General features: G+C 32.4%; 1 protein-coding gene and 1 long non-coding RNA gene across 3 annotated transcripts in view; one reads left to right on the top strand and one right to left on the bottom strand.

The window, feature by feature from the left end:
* Positions 1 to 2,267, top strand: part of LOC111625933 — a 62,220-nt gene extending 59,953 nt beyond the window's left edge. The window contains exon 4 of the long non-coding RNA XR_002756810.1: positions 1,784 to 2,267. This is a non-coding gene — a long non-coding RNA (uncharacterized LOC111625933). The remainder of the gene's footprint in view (positions 1 to 1,783) is intronic.
* The window catches only part of LOC111625909, a 104,169-nt gene that overhangs the window by 23,690 nt on the left and 60,311 nt on the right, over positions 1 to 20,168 (bottom strand). Inside the window, exons 10-16 of one of the 2 annotated variants that reach the window (XM_023369179.1) lie at positions 19,713 to 19,942; positions 18,184 to 18,242; positions 10,265 to 10,293; positions 10,041 to 10,076; positions 7,191 to 7,451; positions 7,124 to 7,157; positions 4,452 to 4,493 (exon numbers count right to left, since the gene is read on the bottom strand). In XM_023369179.1, the coding sequence (XP_023224947.1) occupies positions 4,452 to 4,493; positions 7,124 to 7,157; positions 7,191 to 7,451; positions 10,041 to 10,076; positions 10,265 to 10,293; positions 18,184 to 18,242; positions 19,713 to 19,942 (691 nt within the window). Of the gene's footprint in view, positions 1 to 4,451; positions 4,494 to 7,123; positions 7,452 to 10,040; positions 10,077 to 10,264; positions 10,294 to 18,183; positions 18,243 to 19,712; positions 19,943 to 20,168 lie in introns of both variants that reach the window. The other variant, XM_023369172.1, reaches the window with a different exon arrangement.

The raw sequence follows: 20,168 nt of genomic DNA, 5'->3' as shown, positions 1-20,168 counted from the left end.
TCACTATTCGGCCGAATACCGAATACCTAAAAACAGGAGTAATAAATAACAAAAACACAGTAAATTAATCATTTTGGTACTTAGATTTAATGTTATCGAGTTAGTGTTGTTTGTTTATATTTATTTATAACTTGTAACATGCACAAAATAAAAGAAAATGATATTAGTCACATGTATTCACAATTTATAATTACAAAGATCAGCACACGTACACACCTATTCGTTCGAGAATCGTCGCACATCTGAGGCTCTGAACCTGCCTATCCTTCTTTTTAAGCGCTCGTCTTTGCTCTTCCCTTTCTCTTACCTCTATCGCTCTAATCCACGTATGCCTGTGCATACATCATAATACACGCTCACAATACTTTCGATTCGTCACTTTTCCGTCGTAGAGTTCCCATTTTACAATTACGTGACTCAGCCTGAAGATAACGGAGAAAAGAGACAGATAGGACGTCGGTATAAGTCACAGTTATGATTTCACATATTCGAGACAGCTCGATAGTCCGAACGGCCCCAGGCTTTCGCCCGTGCACGCTAAGTGACTTTCATTACAAGCATTTAGCTTTAGAAGTCTATGACAACAATTGTTTGGCATTGACGGGCGCGAATTTCGTGCCAATAAGTTGCCTCGACTTGTTCGATTATGTTATCAACTCAATTTCATATTTATTTTCATATTTTCACTTTGCGGTCCTTCTCTGTTCTTTTTCCGTTATTTACACGTGTAGATCATTTCATTGTTATCCACATTTGATATTATCATTTTTATCACATACTTCCATGACACTCTTGTCTGTCCGCTACAACTGCCAAGAATTAACGCGATTGGCGAAGCGTAGTAACAGCGGGCCAATAGAGAGCAGGATCCTTGCCATAATGCGGTTTGCGCGCCAATTTTCGTACGTGCGTTAATCAAGCCGAATAGTTTGGCCGAATATTCGGCTATTTGGCCACGCTCCTGGCCGAATATTCGGTATTCGGCCTGAGGCCGAATATACTATTCGTTACAACACTAATTCTAACATCTTAAGTGAAAACATCTTAACGGGTTTTACTGTACTATTATAAATGGCAAAAAAGCTTACTTTGAGGGTAGATACGAGTTTTATTTTATTTTTTTAAATTTTGAACACTAATAATGATGATTAAGAGATATGACACATGACCACTTTTATGTCTTCACTCTGTCAACCTTTAATTAAGAACCAAAATTTAATAGTATTAATATCCCTTTATATGCAAGCTACAGTGCCACATTTCATTTCTTAAACTTTACCCATTCTGAGATATTGTTTAATATCTCAGAACAGAAAATAAAGAAATTAAACAAATTAGATGCCAACANGCCACTCAAATATTTTACGTTTTTGATACTAAATTAACTTCTGAAGTATAATTTTTTATTGTTTTTATATTTTTCAATATATTTATTTTGTTTGTACAAAATAAAAAAAAATTTTTTAACGATACAAGTCTTTGTTAGGCTTAACATCGACGAAAATTCAACGCAAAGCGACATGCAACGGAGAAAAATGTCAAGACGGGATAAACTAATATATTTTTTTATACATAATCGGTTATCCAAAACATCGATCTTCCGAACAACCCCAGTCCCCAATTGATTCGGATAATCGACGCTCTACTGTAATCCAACGATAAAATTATTGTTCCATTTTAATTCATTTTATTGAAATAATTCACTATTTGTACTGTACATATTTTGATAAAAATATCAACTATGTCTTAAGATATTATTTGTGAGACTTAAATTCTATTGTAGGTTTGATTTTTTTTAAAATGCAACCGCATACTCAAAGATGATGCAAACTCTGCAGCAACCCTAGCACTGTAAACTGATTACCAAGTCAATTGTAACCAACAATCAACCATTCTAAGGACTGAAGAGGGGTCATTAAGACCCAAAATGCATTTCCTTTAATAAAAAATACAATACATTAACCCATCACACAAGGAACAGTTGATTTCTGAAGAAAAAAAGCCACAAAAACCTACAAAACCACAAAAAGTCTACAAACCTAATTAATAGAATTTAATTTTACCTTTCAAAAAAGGATAAGTTTTTTATATAGAAATTCTATATTTAATTTTTAACTATTGATATTATCTCTCTGCTAATTCTTAATTCTGACATATGTGTGACCTTTCAGGTCCCTGTCAGGATTGACACCACCGGAACATGGAAACCGAGACGGCGATTACGTCACACCGTCGCGCGAGCGGTCCCGTACATGGTCAGACAGATTCGTAATGTCAGATCAAGAAACAACATAAGGAAGTGACTCGCACTACAATTCAAATGTAACAAAGATTTAATAAAAAAAAATAATGTGTATTGGATATGCTACAGAGTTCTAAGGTTATGCCGCGGAGAGAGAGTTTACAGAACGAGCGCGACCTGTGTGATAATACCTGATAATACCTATAAATACCTGGGTGATAATATGGCTGTTCTCGTATTCAATCATTTGGTTGATTGGTAGTGGTTAATTGTCCGATGGACGTTGAGACTGATTCCGATGATGATAATATCCACAGCACAATGATGGCACACAGTATCCAAAAAGATATGCACTGATCGATGATAATCTGATATCCGATGGGCACTGAGAGATTATCTCAGCAGTAAATGGTGTGAGTTTTTTGAGTCGGAAGGATGGACGATGACCGACTCCTTTCCTCTCCGAGGACTAAAACGGCGACTAATTCTTTTCGGCCGTGCAGAGGTTAATAGTTCACGAGAAAGTGTCATGTTGCTTTCGAGAAAATGTAACGGGAGACTTTCTCAGTTAACTAAGAACAACAATTGTTGCGTAACTCGCTAAAGGTTAATATTAAAGACTAGGTCTGATATAGGAATTTCTGCTATCTCACATATGCAATTACTTTAAAAAACAGTTCTAGAAGTCAAAGAAAGGAAAAACATTTTTCAGTTGTATCTTTAAGAGTTTGGTGCTGCATCTTCCATCTCTGGTGATATTTGGAGCCCAGCAATGAATGAGACCATCAGGAAGTCAGAAAATTTCCAAGAGGTGCCAGTAGGATTGGATGATTCCCTCTCTTCACATTCTTAGGCATTGATACCAGTCCATATATTTCCTGTGCTCCTTGAACACCCCTCATCTGTCCATGTTAGAGAAATTGAAACATTACTCCCTTGATATTGCCCCACATAGTTTTATTTGTTCCCTAAAATGAAATAGTCTGTAAGGAGTTTGGAAAGCACTATTATTCCTTTCTTGATCAAAAATGACCAATACATAAGGCCATTCAGGGATCAAGTTCTGTTCCCTCAACAAATTGTGCCACTTTTGTAGTACAGCTTCACTCAGTTGGCTAAGAATTTCAATATAATATTCCTTATTGACAGTCTTAGTTTCAAGAATGAACAGTTATGAAAAAACTTAGACAATGTTAAACTTGCATCTTGGTGAGTAGATAGCTGATAGACAAGATTGTTCTAAAGATAAAACATGGTATTTTTTTTTTAATCACAGTGTTCATTAGGTGAGGATTCTAATCAAGGTGCTGGCAGACACAATGCATATTCAAATTGTCACCGAGTCATGAAAATTTCCCAAAAAGTTTGATATACAAGTGATGACGATCACATCCTGGAAGATTTGATACCATGATAAAGAAATCTAATGTGCTCCACAAAGTTTCAAACAAAATTTATTTCTTCAGAGGCATCATTTCTTATCCATTTCATGATGGGAACAGGAAATATGGAGCATTACCTTCTTTCAAATCATTTATGTCTCACAATTGCAAGTGACATAAAAACACAAGTTTTTGATACTGAAATATACCGACGAGTTTAAAATAATGAATAATTTTTAACATATATAAAATAATGTGGACTAATCTCAAAATAGTTACAATTATATCATATAAAAATCTAATTAGATTTAAAGCTTAAAATGTCCATGACTTTTAGATTAAGCCAGTGACGGAAAACCTTTTTTTGATGGTGAGTCAAAATTGAATTTGAGTTAATTAAAAATAATAATATTTCATAACAAGTTTTCTATTTAAGGTTCATGATTAGTAATCTTCAAGACATTTTACAACAGCTTTATGATCCTGCTTTCACACTAAATATGCAAAGTTTTGAAATCTGTCAAATATTTTTTATAGTTTACAAAAACCTATTACTTTTCTGAACATTTAATATGGGTGCTTTGAAATTGTTGTGCAGATTATGCATGACCCATAGATCACTGCTTTACCATTACTGATCTAGACAAAAAGGATTTTATAGTAAAGATACTGTATCATATAAATCACAGCTTACTAATTATATGACCTTTTGGAATTACATTCAAACAAAACTAAAAGACGAGCTAAGAACCTTCAAAAACACTAAAGAAGTCTGGTTTCAATCAAAAAGTGTGACAAAGATAACATTTTATCTATATGTTACTTACCTCATGAATTTTTGTCACTTTAAAATACTTTTCCTTCCATATCTGAAAATGCATAGAAAAATTATTCTGAATGTTTTATAAAGACAACTTGTATTTTATACATTATTTTGAAATAAACTTTTCATTATCTTTAGAGTTTTGGGAGGCATCACAAGAGAAATACCTAATTCACATGAACTCAAACAGTTTGTTCATGCAAAATAACCTACACACAATATTGTGGTTCCCAAGATCACCAAACCCCACATCACTTGACTTCTTTTTGTGGGGCTATATAAAAGATAAAATCTGTCTCACGATCACCATGTGATATCAATGGGCCAATGTTGCAAAACATGTGGGAAGAATTGGATTATTGTATGAATATATGGCGAGTCAAAAATGTTCACTATATGCATCATTGGTAAGTGTTAAAAAAAAACCAGCACTGAATGGGACATGAATTCAGTACTTCTTTGGCAGTGACTTTTTCAGAGTTACAAAAACTAACATTATGAAACACCTTGAATTTATTCAAATGAAATGAATGGATTCTGAATATTTTAAAGAGAAAAATTACAATGTTTAGTTACAAGACTGCTTGCTCAAAATTTATTCATGGCAGCTTTTCAGCTTTTAATATGTACAGATTGTTTTTCACCAGTTTTAAGCAATACTTACAGCATTAAGAAGCACAGGAGTAATAGCAATCTTTTTGTATGTATGATTTTAAAGATTACAAATATAGATGACAAAAACCTGGTTTGAATTCTATTAAATGAACTTTAAGCACTTCTAACAATTTGTAAGTCAATTCCTGGTTTTGAGTGATAAAATGACATTCACAAACAATTCATACCATATTTTCATAATCACCAGCTTGCCAGTCTACTTGGGGAGACCAGGAAATCAGACATTTCCATATGATAAAAGCTGGCATGCTGGTTTAAGTGAGGTTATACACCACTCTCTAGAGAAAACACAAAAAAAAAGCACTTTTGGAATTCCACGAGTATTTTACATCCTTAGAAAGAAGACAAAATGAAGAAATTAAACATAAAATCATAGTTTCTGATGTTAGTGCTGATAGTTTTACAGTTTTAGAATAAAAATGCATTTTTTTTTAATGTGTATTTTATTGTTATTTGATTCAAAAACATGAAAATAAACATTAAATTTAAGAAACTCCCTGAAAATTATGAGTGAAATTTGAGAGGAAAGCATTATTTTTAAGGTCAGGATGGATGGTCAGTGTAGCCCACAATAACTACTACAGTAGTCACCACTGAACTTAGACCAGGCCGCAGTTAACAATAGTAGTGACTACAGTAAAAATGTCAATAAGTTGTTAATTGTTTCATTGTCTTATAAATGAAAATGCTCTTCCTGATTTTAAGTCAGTCAAATTTCAATGTTATTATTTTATTGTATTGGGAAGAATGTAATCATTCATTAATCAGATCTAACAAACGATTAAAATCTAAAATTAAAATTAATTGACAACTAGTTTTGACTGGCATTCTGCAAAAATATGGAACACAAATAAGTTGTGTTAAAATTGTTCTGATTATTTATTGATGGATAATAATTTCTCAGATTCAAACCAGAGCTTTGAAATTGGTAGACCAAGTCCCTAACTCTGGACCTTCTATTGTAAAATTCTATAAGTCTCTCAGACTCCTGTCTCAAAGTACTGGATATTTTAAATTATTATTTAGACTATATTAATCCAGAATGAACTACCATGTGGAAACATCAGCCATTCCTATCAAAGCTGAAAGTGGTGATAATGAAAAGTACTTATTTTTTTCAGAATTTATCATCCACAACTAAACATTTACACACAATGTTTTTCATCAGTGGTTATAACAACTTGTATAGTCAAAAAGTAACTTAACCAACTAGAGGTAATCTCAGCAGCTCAGAAAATGAGGAGTCTATTGGAACTTTCACAGGATAAAGACTGGGTGACATGCACTCACATTACATGAGAATAGGGGTAGAACATATGTAACTATATATTGAAAATTTCCAATATAAACATTAGGAATTCACAATGTCAAGAGATTCTGCATGGTTTGCAGAATAAGCATAAGAAGTTGGAATAGTATGTACAGAACAATAAACAACAGAGAGATCAGTGTTTGAACAATGTGAAGTGAGCAAGCCAACACCCACAGCAGAAGACTCATACAGTTCACAGATGAGGCAGCAGCACCATAGCTGAAGCATACTGTGATATCAGCTGTGCACATGTTCTCTTGTTTTCTGTATTAGTTACACATTTCATGGAATAGAAGTCCCATTCTAATGTTTCTTCTTTTCAATGAAATGTATAAGCAAAATAGAAAATGGGAGAATGCATGCTTTGTCTGAATTTCATTTGACAAGATACTTTTATATCTCACAGTTGACATCACAGTGAGTTTGTTGCTGCTGCCTCATCTGTATTATTATAACATGTATGGATCTTCTGTTGCAGGTGTTGGCTTGTTTACTTCCTATTATTCAAACACTGACATCTCTGTTGTTTTTTGTTCTATATACCCTGTTTGATACTTCACACACCATTTGATACCACCAGTACCATTTGTGTCAGGCCAAGAACTTTTCAAACTACCCCCACATCAATAAGTTATAAAATTAATATTGACCAAAAGAAAAACAAAGCATATATTATTCATTAGACTTACTTTATTTTCAGAAACTGAATCTTCATTATTAGATGTTTTTTCAGAAACTGAATCTTCATTATTAGATGTTTCTTTTTCTTCTTTAACTTCATAAAAATTTTGATTATATAAGGACCTAACAGTACACTTTGATGAAACAGGAATAAAATTATATGTTTCCTGGTCTATTTTCCCTCTCAAATTTATATGATCTCTATTATCTTGAAGAAATTTATTCAATCCTCCATATTCAATAAGATACATTACATCATCATCATCAAATTCACAAAAGTTGAGAAAATCATCAGTATTTAGTGGACCAAAAATATCATTTATCTCTTTTAAATATCTAATAAAAAATTATATAGAATTAAAATTTTAAAACAAAACAAATCAAGTTGTTATCCAAATTTCTAAAATTATTACATAACATTTGTAAAATATTAAATATTTTATATACTAGTATCATGTGCAGATTTTGCTTTTGACCAGGGCTGTGGAGGCATGTAAAAATCTACCGATTCCGACTCTTCCTTACCATCCGACTCCGACCAGGGGCGGACTTGTTACTGAAAGAGACCTAGAAATTCTGATGTCATCACGTGACCCCAGAATAAAAGATTCAATAAATAAAGTTCTAATAAAGATAGAAACTTTTTATTCCAAAGCTAAAAGACTTCCTACGCTCTAAGTAATATATAAATATGTATTCGATAATTTTTACTTTTCCGGCTGTTATATATAACAGGAGGAAAGTGTAGCGTTCGGTCGAAAAATGACCCCTCCCAAATTTTTACATTTTTGGACTCAGGACATCTTGAAATTTCGAGATATGCAAAAGATTTGAGGTTTTTTTCTATATGTGTGGATGTTAGACTGTGTGTGGGGGAGGGGCATGATTTTGTTCACCCTGTTTGAAGCCTAATAATTTCTGTGGTCAGAGTGGTCAGAATCGGAGTCAGATGGTTTAACACAGGAGTTTATTGAGCGTCAAAGTGGTTGAACTAAATCATGTCCCCATATACATTCTAACTAGTGATGTAACGAATATTCGGTTACTATTCGGTATTCGGCCTATTTTTCACTATTCGGCCGAATACCGAATATTTAATCACTATTCGGCCGAATACTGAATACCTAAAAACAGAAGTAATAAATAACAAAAACACAGTAAATTAATCATTTTGGTACTTAGATTTAATGTTATCGAGTTAGTGTTGTTTGTTTATATTTATTTATAACTTGTAACATGCACAAAATAAAAAAGAAAATAATATTAGTCACATGTATTCACAATTTATAATTACAAAGATCAGCACACGTACACGTCTATCGTTGGAGAATCCTCGCACATCTGAGGGTCTGACCCTGCCTATCCTTCTTTTTAAGCGCTCGTCTTTGCTCTTCCCTTTCTCTTTCCTCTATCGCTCTAATCCATGTATGCCTGTGCATACATCATAATACGCGCTCACGATACTTTCGATTCGTCACTTTTCCGTCGTAGAGTTCCCATTTTACAATTACGTGACTCAGCCTGGTGATAACGGAGAAAAGAGACAGATAGGACGTCGATATAAGTCACAGTTATGATTTCACAGATTCGAGACAGCTTGATAGCCCGAACGGCCCCAGGCTTTCGCCCGTGCACGCTAAGTGACTTTCATTACAAGCATTTAGCTTTCCGAAGTCTATGACAACAATTGTTTGGCATTGACGGCCGCGAATTTCGTGCCAATAAGCTGCCTCGACTTGTTCGATTATGTTATCAACTCAATTTCATATTTATTTTCACATTTTCACTTCGCGGTCCTTCTCTGTTCTTTTTCCGTTATTTACACGTGTAGGTCATTTCATTGTTATCCACATTTGATATCATCATTTATCACATACTTCCATGACACTCTTGTCTGTCCGCTACAACTGCCAAGAATTAACGCGATTGGCGAAGCGTAGTAACAGCGGGCCAATAGAGAGCAGGATCCTTGCCATAATGCGGTTTGCGCGCCAATTTTCGTACGTGCGTTAATCAAGCCGAATAGTTTGGCCGAATATTCGGCTATTTGGCCACGCTCCTGGCCGAATATTCGGTATTCGGCCTGAGGCCGAATATACTATTCGTTACAACACTAATTCTAACATCTTAAGTGAAAACATCTTAACGGGTTTTACTGTACTATTATAAATGGCAAAAAAGCTTACTTTGAGGGTAGATACGAGTTTTATTTTATTTTTTTAAATTTTGAACACTAATAATGATGATTAAGAGATATGACACATGACCACTTTTATGTCTTCACTCTGTCAACCTTTAATTAAGAACCAAAATTTAATAGTATTAATATCCCTTTATATGCAAGCTACAGTGCCACATTTCATTTCTTAAACTTTACCCATTCTGAGATATTGTTTAATATCTCAGAACAGAAAATAAAGAAATTAAACAAATTAGATGCCCACACACACTCATTAAACATCATCTTTTCCTAAGAGAATGTGCAAATTCTCATAGAAAAGATTAAAATGCAACTTATACAACTTTTATAACAGGAAAAAATTTAACACACTAATAAAAAATTTAATTACGTGTTGTTAGTCTCATAATTAAATAATAATACAGAAATAGATAAGTTTAATCACAAGTTTTTATGACATTTAGATGTAATTACAAAAAATTCTTTTAAAAATTTTCATTTTATAATTGAGAGAAAACTGTAGCCTATATGTTATATCTAAAAGATTTTAGCAGGAATATATAATGATTTTTCTCAATCTGTTATTATTATTTGTCTTTCATTTTGTATTGGAAACTATTTTTAGCTTTATACATTGTTAATCATTCAATAGAAGTAATAATTCTATTTTCAAATTCATAATATTTAAAAAATAGTGGCACTTTAAATATAATAAAAATTAATATAAATTTATTTGAAAAACTTACAAAAGAAGATTTGTTCCAATATCAGTATTTTGTGATCTGAAAAACAAGTGAAAGTAAACCAATCATGAATCATCATATTCAAGGCTCTCACCAAACAAAAAAAAGAAAAAGTTGAGCAATTTTAAGAAAAGCTATATTTCAATATCATATTTTTTTAATAAGTAAAAATATTTAAGTAATTGTATATAATCTTATATAAATTTATAATAGCATTCAAAAATTACCTTTGAAAATTCTCTGTTTTTTTATTTTTCTGTCAAAAATAAAACATATCTTAATGTGATTTCATATAAATACTGTATATTTCTGCAGATAAAACGATAGTTGAATCATTAAAAAAGGCCCCTAAAATCTGGGGTCATCTTATAGGACAGATACAAAAAAAAAATTAGATTGAAATTTATATAAATTAAAATCATTATAAAAAAATGGAAAAACCGTAATTATTTACTAGTAGAGAGTAGTGTATGTCCACAAAATAGAATAGCCCATACAACGTTTTCTGTGAATAGTCAAGGTCATTGCCCAAATGCCCAAATCAGTGCGAATGTTTGCAACAATAGCAAGGCAGTGCTGCCAGATGCAAGAAAATAAAATTTGTTCATTCGAAAAATTACGAATAGGACATAATTCCGTATACGCTATACTGTATTATTATCCAGATTATGATTGCTGATCTAAACTAAATTTATAGGCCATTGATAGTTTGGGGGTCATCTAATAGGACAGATATATGCAAAAACTATAAAACTTTGACGAAAATTTATATCTTGTCTTATCTGAAGGTCATCTTATCTGCAGAAATATATGATAATACAAAATTTAGTCTATTATATAATTATAATAGAAGCAAATATTTTCAATTTATATGTCAAGTGATAGCAATTAAAATATCATCAGTTTATTAAGTAGTGTCAGTTGCTATCAATAAATTTAATTGAAATACAATAAAAGCTTGATAGAACAAACCACCAAGGGACTGAAGATATTGGTCCATTATAATGAAAGTCTGTTTTACATTACTACTAATTATTACATCAAGATGTCCATTACTATACAGTAGATTCATGTTAGAATGGATCTTGATAACAGACCTTGAGAAAATATCTAAAGTTCATGCATCTCCAGGACCAGATGCCAAATTAATGTAGTTTTACTTCATTTCAGTGGATCTGTTACATCAAATATAAGGGATCTACTGTATTTAGTACCTGTAATATCAACTTGTCCATTACTATAGCTATATATAAGCCAGATTTTCATTAAACTTGTAAAAACAATATTTTCCTTACTCATTATTTTTAATTGTTTTAAGCAGCTATAACCTAAATAAAACTTGTTTCTTTCTAAACTAGAAACATAAAATTACGGATTTTTTTCAAAAATAAATGCTAAATATTTTATTAAATGAACAAAAATGTAGCAAACTTTTAAACACACAAAATCAGTAATCTTTGTGTCCCTTGTTTTGTTTTGGTTTTAATCCAATATAATGGGCATGCCATATTTTTTAGAATAAATTTTGGAACATTGTTCCATTTGAAGAACAATCTGAAATCATGTAAGTCCTCTATTACCTGGACTATGTTCATTTCAGTACCTTCATTTGCATCAAGTCTCAGCTTGCCCACTGGTCAAAAAGTTTCCTATCACTGTCATCATCACAAATCTGTAAATTCTCACCAACATTTGTTTGATCACATAATTCAGTTGTAGGTGATAAAATATCAGCATCTACAAATTCTTTTAAAATGTCCTCAATCTTACTGTCTTCATCTGTACCTCTTCATTTCTTTCATCAACAAAAAATTTTGCATGCTTAACTGTAAGAAATTCTACTGATACCCAAGCTTCAGAACACATATTTAAAGCATCCAATAAACTTGGTTTTTATATGACTTTCATTTCTAATCAACATAGATTTTCTGTCAATATTAGTTTTCTGTACTAGATTTTAAAATTCTGGATTACTCCTGATCCATTGGCTGAATGAGTGATTTGCTGGTAAGTAATACAATTGTCCATCAGAGAATATTTTTTTTGTTTCATGAACAGCTTGAGCTCTGGGAAGAACAGTTAGTATAACAAAGTCTGAGTCTTCCAAGCAATTTTGTTACTCTTGTACAATATAGACAGAACTCAAATGCTTTTAAATGCCCATGGGTTTCTGCTTTGACCAATGATAAGCAATACCTTATTACAAATTTCTATACTATGTGTGGAAAAAAAACGATAAGATTGCTATTGTATATTCAAATATCAGTGGCAGAATGGAAGCACTGTATTGTCGAATACAGGACAGCTTCCACAATGAAAATATCTGATGTAAAGCGCAAGCGCACCAACAGAGCACCAACCTCATGCAGTTTAGCTGGTGGATGCTACACACCAAAATATTTTATAACGCTTCCAATGATTCTATCCAAGACTAGTTCTGGGCTGTTAGCTGCCTGCCTACTAGATATTTGGCTGCCCTCACCCCATTATGTGAATCACGAGTAGATTTATAACGTAACCCAACCAACAGGAGTTTAGAGGTATGTTTTCATGATAATTCTGTATAGTTGACAGTTTTAAAAAATCCATTAAAATATTTGGGTCAAACTTTACCTACATGCACTGTCATGGCTGCACAGTGGGGACCCATGTTCTAACCTAACCTATTCTAATAAAATATTTGATATATTTATTCTGCTTTTATTTTGCTCCCCCATCTTGTATTGTTAAACTAGTGATATTACGATTTAGTATGTCCCATCTATAGAGGGATGCAGAGAAAATGTGTATAATTCTTGTACAATGTTAAAAAATTAACCATTACTTTGGCAGCATCATTTACAACTAAATGTAATAAATGAGATGCACAAGGTACAAATAAACCTTTAGAATTTTCCTTAAATTTACAATTTATGTATCCATTGTCATAAAAATTTGTCTTTGCACTTCTTTTCCAAGACTACAAATATCCAAGTACAAAGTAACCAGTTTCAACTTATTTCTACTTAAGAAATACTTAAATAATTAAGAGATTAGGGAATTAGGGACATAAATAAAACCTTGCTGAAAGAGCCGGAATTTTACTTAAACAAAAGCTTAACTGAACCAATCTCTAGCCGAGTACAGTGGGGACTGATTTATTCATAATATTAGATGTAATAAAGACAGAAATTTTTCCAGTTCAATGAGTGACCAAAAAGTTGTAAATTTTGGAAATTTCCATGGACACCTGGTCTTAAAATGAATTAGTTAGAAAACAAATGATGGACAATCTATTAAGTTAAACATATTTAAATTTCTACAGCTATGGTGAGAAGCATTTAAAATTTACAACAATCCTGTCGTGTCCTTTGAGGTATACAAAAGAGGCATTTGACATTGATCAGTATCGGCACCCTCAGGATTTGTGCATGCAAGCAGTGGATTGAAGAGTACCAGACAAGTCACAAATCTGGCAGTGAATGACAAAAATGTTATGTTAGCAAGGGACAACAGACATCTCATCCACAAAACAATTGCAGATCATACAGCTTCATCTCGACAGTTGGCACTGCTACAGGTGTGCCATTGTCTGCATCCTCAGTTCGCTGATGTCTGTTGTGCCATGAATTGATGCATGGATCCTTTGCACAGGATTTCCCTGGCACAAAACCATTGACACCTATGGCTACAATGAGCTCATCCACACAGCCACTGGCATGTCAACTGACAACTAATCATCTTTTCCAATGAATCCTGCTTCAATTTAGAGTACAATGATGGCTGATTACATGCTAGATGCTATAGAGGTGAACGATCCATCATCATATTGGGCAATCACAAAGTGTGATGATCTGGGCACTATTTCATATTATGGGCAATCTTGGCCACTCAAAATTGGAGGAACTCGCTACAGCTACATTAGGGAAGTTGTGACGTCTGAAGTCATACCCTTCCTTCAACACATTCCTGTAGCTGTATTTCAACAGACAATGCCTGTCCACATGTTACTAGGTATGTTCTAGACTTTTTTCAGCACAACAGATATTGCTTCTTCCTTGGCTTCCCATTCACTAGACATGTCACCTATTGAACATGTCTGGGATTTTGTGGGTCAGAAATTTGCTGATGCTCTTCCCACAGTCAACACAGATGAACTTTGGGTCTAAACAGAAGGAATCTGGAATGCTATTCGTCAGGTAGACACTCAAAACCCGTTTGATTAGATGTCACAATGTATAGAAGCTCTTATTCCAGTGTGTGGTGGCTTCACCAAATACTGATTTTTGGCAAGTCATATTGTTTCATTGCTCTGTAAGTTTAATTGTTTCTTTTATTCCACATGTAACCTGTAGTGATACAACGGACGCAGCATATTAATTACATCACTGACTACACTAGAAAAATTTTTCATAATTTCTATAGAGGCCAAACATACATGGGTCTAGATGCTCAGGCCATGAGCACAATCTATGATCAAATTTTTATCCTGTTTGTACTTACACCTGCAGTGCTTGGGCCCATGTGGCTAACAAATCTCATCACATTCGTAGACTGCTGTCTGCTCAGTGCAGAGCTCTGCTTCTCATCACCAAGGACTACAATACCTGCCCCACTAGCAGCCTTCAGATCATCTCTAAAAAGCCACCCATCAACCTTGTCATTAATATGGTCTCCAACAAGATGAAACTGATGCAGGGCATTAGCCTTAATATTGGCTCCATCAGCATTGATGCCAACTCAATTGCAACTCCTACACTATTCCACAATTCTGTAGACCCTACTCATAGCAAGCTCCTCTCTACCACTCCAGCCTCAAACACCTATTTCAATGTATTTACTGACGGATCAAAGTTTGCTGCAGGCACTGGGTGCAGCTTTGTGTTTACCAAAGCAACAAGGAAATATTCTCTATGCATCTAAGTCTGCACTCTCACTACAGTGCTTTCCAAGCAGAGCTGAATGGTTATCAGTGTAAATAGAGAAGTGTTACTTCTTGTAATTTGAATTTAACCAGTGAATTGCATGCAGAATACCAATCTGCCATTAATGTTATAAACAATCACTTCCTCCATCCTGTTGCCAACGACTTCCACCATATTATTTTCAACTCTGACAACAATTACTCTATCACCTGGGTAAAGGCACATATTGGAACCACTGGCAAAGTCTGCTGCCACTGATCTGGAGGTGGAGGAGACCTACAATAAAATACCTGACTTATATCAAGCAGGTCTTGTGGGAAAATCTCTTGCAACAATGGCAGTTTGAATGGGACCAAAAACACAACTCTACTGTCCACAGCTTCTTCCCCTCTATCAAGGATTTCTTCAATAACACCTGGCCTATACCATACTTTTCTACCACTCAATTTTTCACTGGTCATGGCCATTTTTTCAACTACAGTAGAACTACAGTAGAGCGTCGTTTATCCGAATCAATTGCGGACTGGGGTTGTTCGGATAACTGATTATGTATGAAAAAATATATTAACCTATCCCATGTTGAGATTTTTCTCCATTGCATGTTGCTTCGCGTTGAATTTTCGTCAATGTTAAGCCTAACATTTTTTAGAATAATAATCGTGGCTATTATATCATTAAAAATTATTTCTTTATTTTTTACAAACAAAATAAATATATTGAAAAATATAAAAACAAAAAAATTATACTTTAGAAGTTAATCTAGTATCAAAAATGTTCGATTCACCAGGACACAGTCCCCAGAAAAACACCACACTAAAGTGCCAGTGCTGCCAGCTAAAACACACATAAACCAAAAAAAATATTGGAGTAGCCCAAGACATAGCCAAAGGTTGCAGCACCATACCACTAGCAGAAATTTAAATTTGCCGACTGGAATGCTTTTGGTTGACCGGCTTTCGGATAAATGACACTCTACTGTACCTCCAAAGATTCACCCTTCACTATAATGACCTTTGCACCATCTGCGGTGTTCCCGATATTCCCCTCCATTATAACTTTTTCTGTCTCATGCTATCCATGCCTTGCCACTTTTTGAGGCATGCAGTTTTGGACAGAGGGGGATGTTGGCCATGCAAGTATAATTACTTAATAGAAGACAAGAATGTTTACTTTTACTTCAAACAGCGTATATCTTTCTACAACAAAGTCACAACAGTCCTCAAGTCAGATCCCGCTAGCTTTTGTTCTTTGTCACCATTGTCATTCCTCAACTACAACAATTTTGTAAATAATTTTATGTAAATATGTAAAAACATTATTTAATATTACAATTTTCTGTAGATATTCTGAGTACTTTAATAATTCATCAACATGTATCTAAAATTATATAAAATTTAAATAAAAGACAAAAAAATTTTCCAAAATATAGAACAAAGTGTTTGTTACATACTTTATACTTTATTTGTATTTTTATTTCTCCTGTAACTCATTTTGTTTTACTATATATGTTATTATTGTACATTGTACTCGGAGTGGTATTTATATTTGTATTTCAACAATACAGTCGACCCCCCTGTACGTTCCTATAACAGAAATTCCTATAACGTAGTGAAAAAATTGTAGCAACTTTCGTATAACGTACCTCCTATAACGTCGTTTCACGAGAAGATTGATAGAGTCTGGACCAATAGTGGATGAGCAGCCGAACTACTTTCCTCGGACCTTGCGCCACGCTACAGAGCGGCTAAATTGAGTTTGCTATCGTCTGTTTAGTATTATATATAAATTATATATAAATTAGGTACTGTACATATAATTATATATTAATTATATATAAATTAGGTACTGTATATATAATTATATATTAACTTAATTTATTGTAACTTTATTATAATTATATATATGCTTTCTGCCGCCTGGCAACACGCTACGGAGATTTTAGGCTAGTAAGTTGAGTTTATTATCGTCTGTACAGTATGTAAATTAGGTACCGTAAGTCTAATACAGCACTAATTTTATACATTTCTTGTGAAAGAAACACTTCTTATTCAACGGCCATAAAAATTATTTATATTAATGATGTCTCCAAAGGTCAAGTTATTTTTCTGCGAAAAATTCGTTATCAGAAATCGCGGCCGTCGTTTCATGTGCTGTTCCGCGATGAAAACCAGCTTTAAGCAACGGCGTAGTCGAACGGTACACACTCGGTAAGTAATCCTATAATTTTTTGTTTATAGCGTAGTTTATACGGATTATTCCCAAAAAATTATACGTGTTTTGGAAATGTTGAGTGGAATTAGTCTAGAATCGGTTAATTTTATAGAAGAAAACTTTTCGAACAGCCTTAGTCCGTAAAGTTCCCACCTATCGGGCTGCGATTGGCTCATGTATTTAATCATTCCTACAACGTAATTTTCGGTTAGCGTGGAACGTATCTAAGCGTTATAGGGGGGTCTACTGTACTTTAGAATTCAACTGTATTATTTCTCTAGTAAATTCATTTTATATTATTATTTGTAATCACTGTACATTGTATGCAGACTTTTATTTTATTTTCATCTGTAAACTATACTTTATTTGTATCTCATTATACTAGTAATCCATTTTATATATTCACTGTACTGTACCTGCTGCCTGGTTCCACAAAGCACCACCAGGCAGCACATTTTGTGCCAAATAAAAAATGATGATGATGTAGTGATACAATTTCATTCATTTCTGATGATTCCTTCATGGTGTTGCAATTTTTCACACACGAGTGTATAAAGTAATGATGTTATTATTTATGCAAATTATATTTATTGCTGGTTAAATCATAGATTATGCCAGTATTAATATTTACATGTAAATATTGCATAATTAATATCATGACAAAATATGCAAGTACTTAATTTCTTATTTACTTAACTCATTTAAAATTGTGTGACATCAATAGAGTTTGGCATTATACATCAGTAATAATAAAAACTCATGTATTTAGAAATTAAGGTGCATCTTATATACCATATTTACTTTAAATTGTTATAAAAGATATTGATTTACTTGAATCTATAAACAAATATTAACAGTCTAACAAGGAACTTTTCCAGTATAAGAAGACACTACATGTAACAAAATTTAATGAAAACAAATGTTTCTATTTAAATTTCTTTCTGTAACCTGATGACGGCTTATCAATCAGGCTGGAAACATGTGTAAGGTATCTAGTATCTTTTTATAAATTAACTAAATTTAACACTTACATTTTCAAACTGTCTTATTTTTCCATCCTTTGACAATACAGTCCAAGAAATTTCATTTTCTTTAAGCATAAAAATAAAATTGTCAACATTTTTATTTTTTGTTTTGCATATTTTATTTAAAAATGATCATCAAGAACATTTCAAGTTTGTAATTGCTATTTAATTAATTAGACATAATAAATAGTATAAAAAACATATAAAACAATATATTTTTTTAAGAATAAACTTTCATCATTAGCAAGCACTCATACTATAAATTTCTTAATACACACTAACATTTCAATACAAGAAAAAACAACTCATATTGCAATTTTGTACAGTCTCCAAGTAAATAACTACCAATCATTTCACATCAAGACATAATTGGAATTTTCCTGTAATAGTGAGATATAGATGCAACAGCTAGAAACCAGATGTAGTTAAAGAAAGATGGAGAGTATAGAGTATAAAAAAACTTTTATATGAACATTTTTCTTATCAAATTTAAAGCTAGAAAGAATATAAGAAAAATAATGACAAATATAGCAATTATTTTAAGTTAAAAGAAGTTAAGATTCATAGATGGTGAATTGTAATAACAATGTGATAATCAAGCAAATTAGAATAAGTTGGTAGACAAAAAATAAACTGTACAAGTCTAAACCAGAACTTGTATAAAGAGTACATTAGATGCATGTGACCAATATATAAGCACACACTATTCTTGGATGGTTTGAACATATAAAGATTATTGCATATAAGAATATAAGAACATAAAATTGTAGACCTATAAATTCCCACTGTGGTCTATCTGTCTCTTCCTTAATCTCAAGAATGGTGTTAGATAGATGAAAGTCAAGACCAGATATAGAAAGCTTAGGGGCAGGACACCCCAATCAACTATATACAAACTTCTAGTCTAGACCAGAAGTCACATGAATTCAATTAAAAAGTTTTCCCTGAATGGAGTTACATAAATGACTGGCATGGCTCTGTTGTTATACAGGGGCAAGACACTACTAATCTGAGAAAGAAAATGTTTTCTTAATTTATTCAATTTAAAATATATGATTGAATGTTGCAGCCCAGCATTGTGACAATGTCACAATAAATAATTACTTGTTCTTTAATAATAATCAAAACTGATTTCATTATTGGGCTATAACTTGGTTAATTAAATATATAGATATTGCATAATTTGGTTTGGGCTAAAAATAAATTACAATCTTGTATTAAATTTGATTAACTGGTTTGGACTAATTCCAAAACCACTGTTTATCTGCTGTTATATATGAACATGTCTGTACAGTTAACGTTAATAGTAAAATAAAAATTATTCTAATGATGAATAGTAGTAAGCTCTCATAATTAAAATACTATTTCAACTTACTACTATTAGTGTTAACTGTATGGATATAATCATGCACAGTATATTGACTATGTTATCAATAATAAAATTTTTGTGCAAGTAAGATCTACAATCAATAGAAAGAAAATAATCATTATTAATACAAAAGTAATGTATCTACATTATATAAGGAAATACTTACGTTTTATTTTTGGTTTCACAGTGTAATCTTTTTTTATTTTATTTGTTCTGTTTGACTTTGGATTATGGTCTTTTAGTATTTGGGAATTCATTTTTGTTTCAATCTCAGGATTACTTACAGTATCTGTTAAATCTAAGGGATCATTCTCAATTGAAGATTTATCAGATGAACAAGATAAAGCTTTTGTTCGTTGTTTTTTTAATTTTTTCTTTTCCTCTCTTTTCTCCAATCTTTAAAATTAAAAATTTAAATATAAGTATATTGTTGTTGTATTTTATAACACACAATAAATATTAGTAGTAATTTTATACTATTTATTCTATTAACCGTCATTAGTTATATAATTATATATATTACATGTTTACTTTTATATTAACAGAGATTGCACCCAATATTATGAAACAAGTGGCTACATATAGATTATTTTGGCTAGTTTTAAATATACTATTTTCATAA

The sequence above is a fragment of the Centruroides sculpturatus genome, unplaced genomic scaffold (genome assembly GCF_000671375.1).
Source record: "Centruroides sculpturatus isolate CEXI.00-Female unplaced genomic scaffold, Cexi_2.0 scaffold181, whole genome shotgun sequence".
In the NCBI taxonomy this organism is placed as follows: domain Eukaryota; kingdom Metazoa; phylum Arthropoda; class Arachnida; order Scorpiones; family Buthidae; genus Centruroides; species Centruroides sculpturatus.
This window is presented reverse-complemented; position numbering and strand designations above follow the sequence as displayed.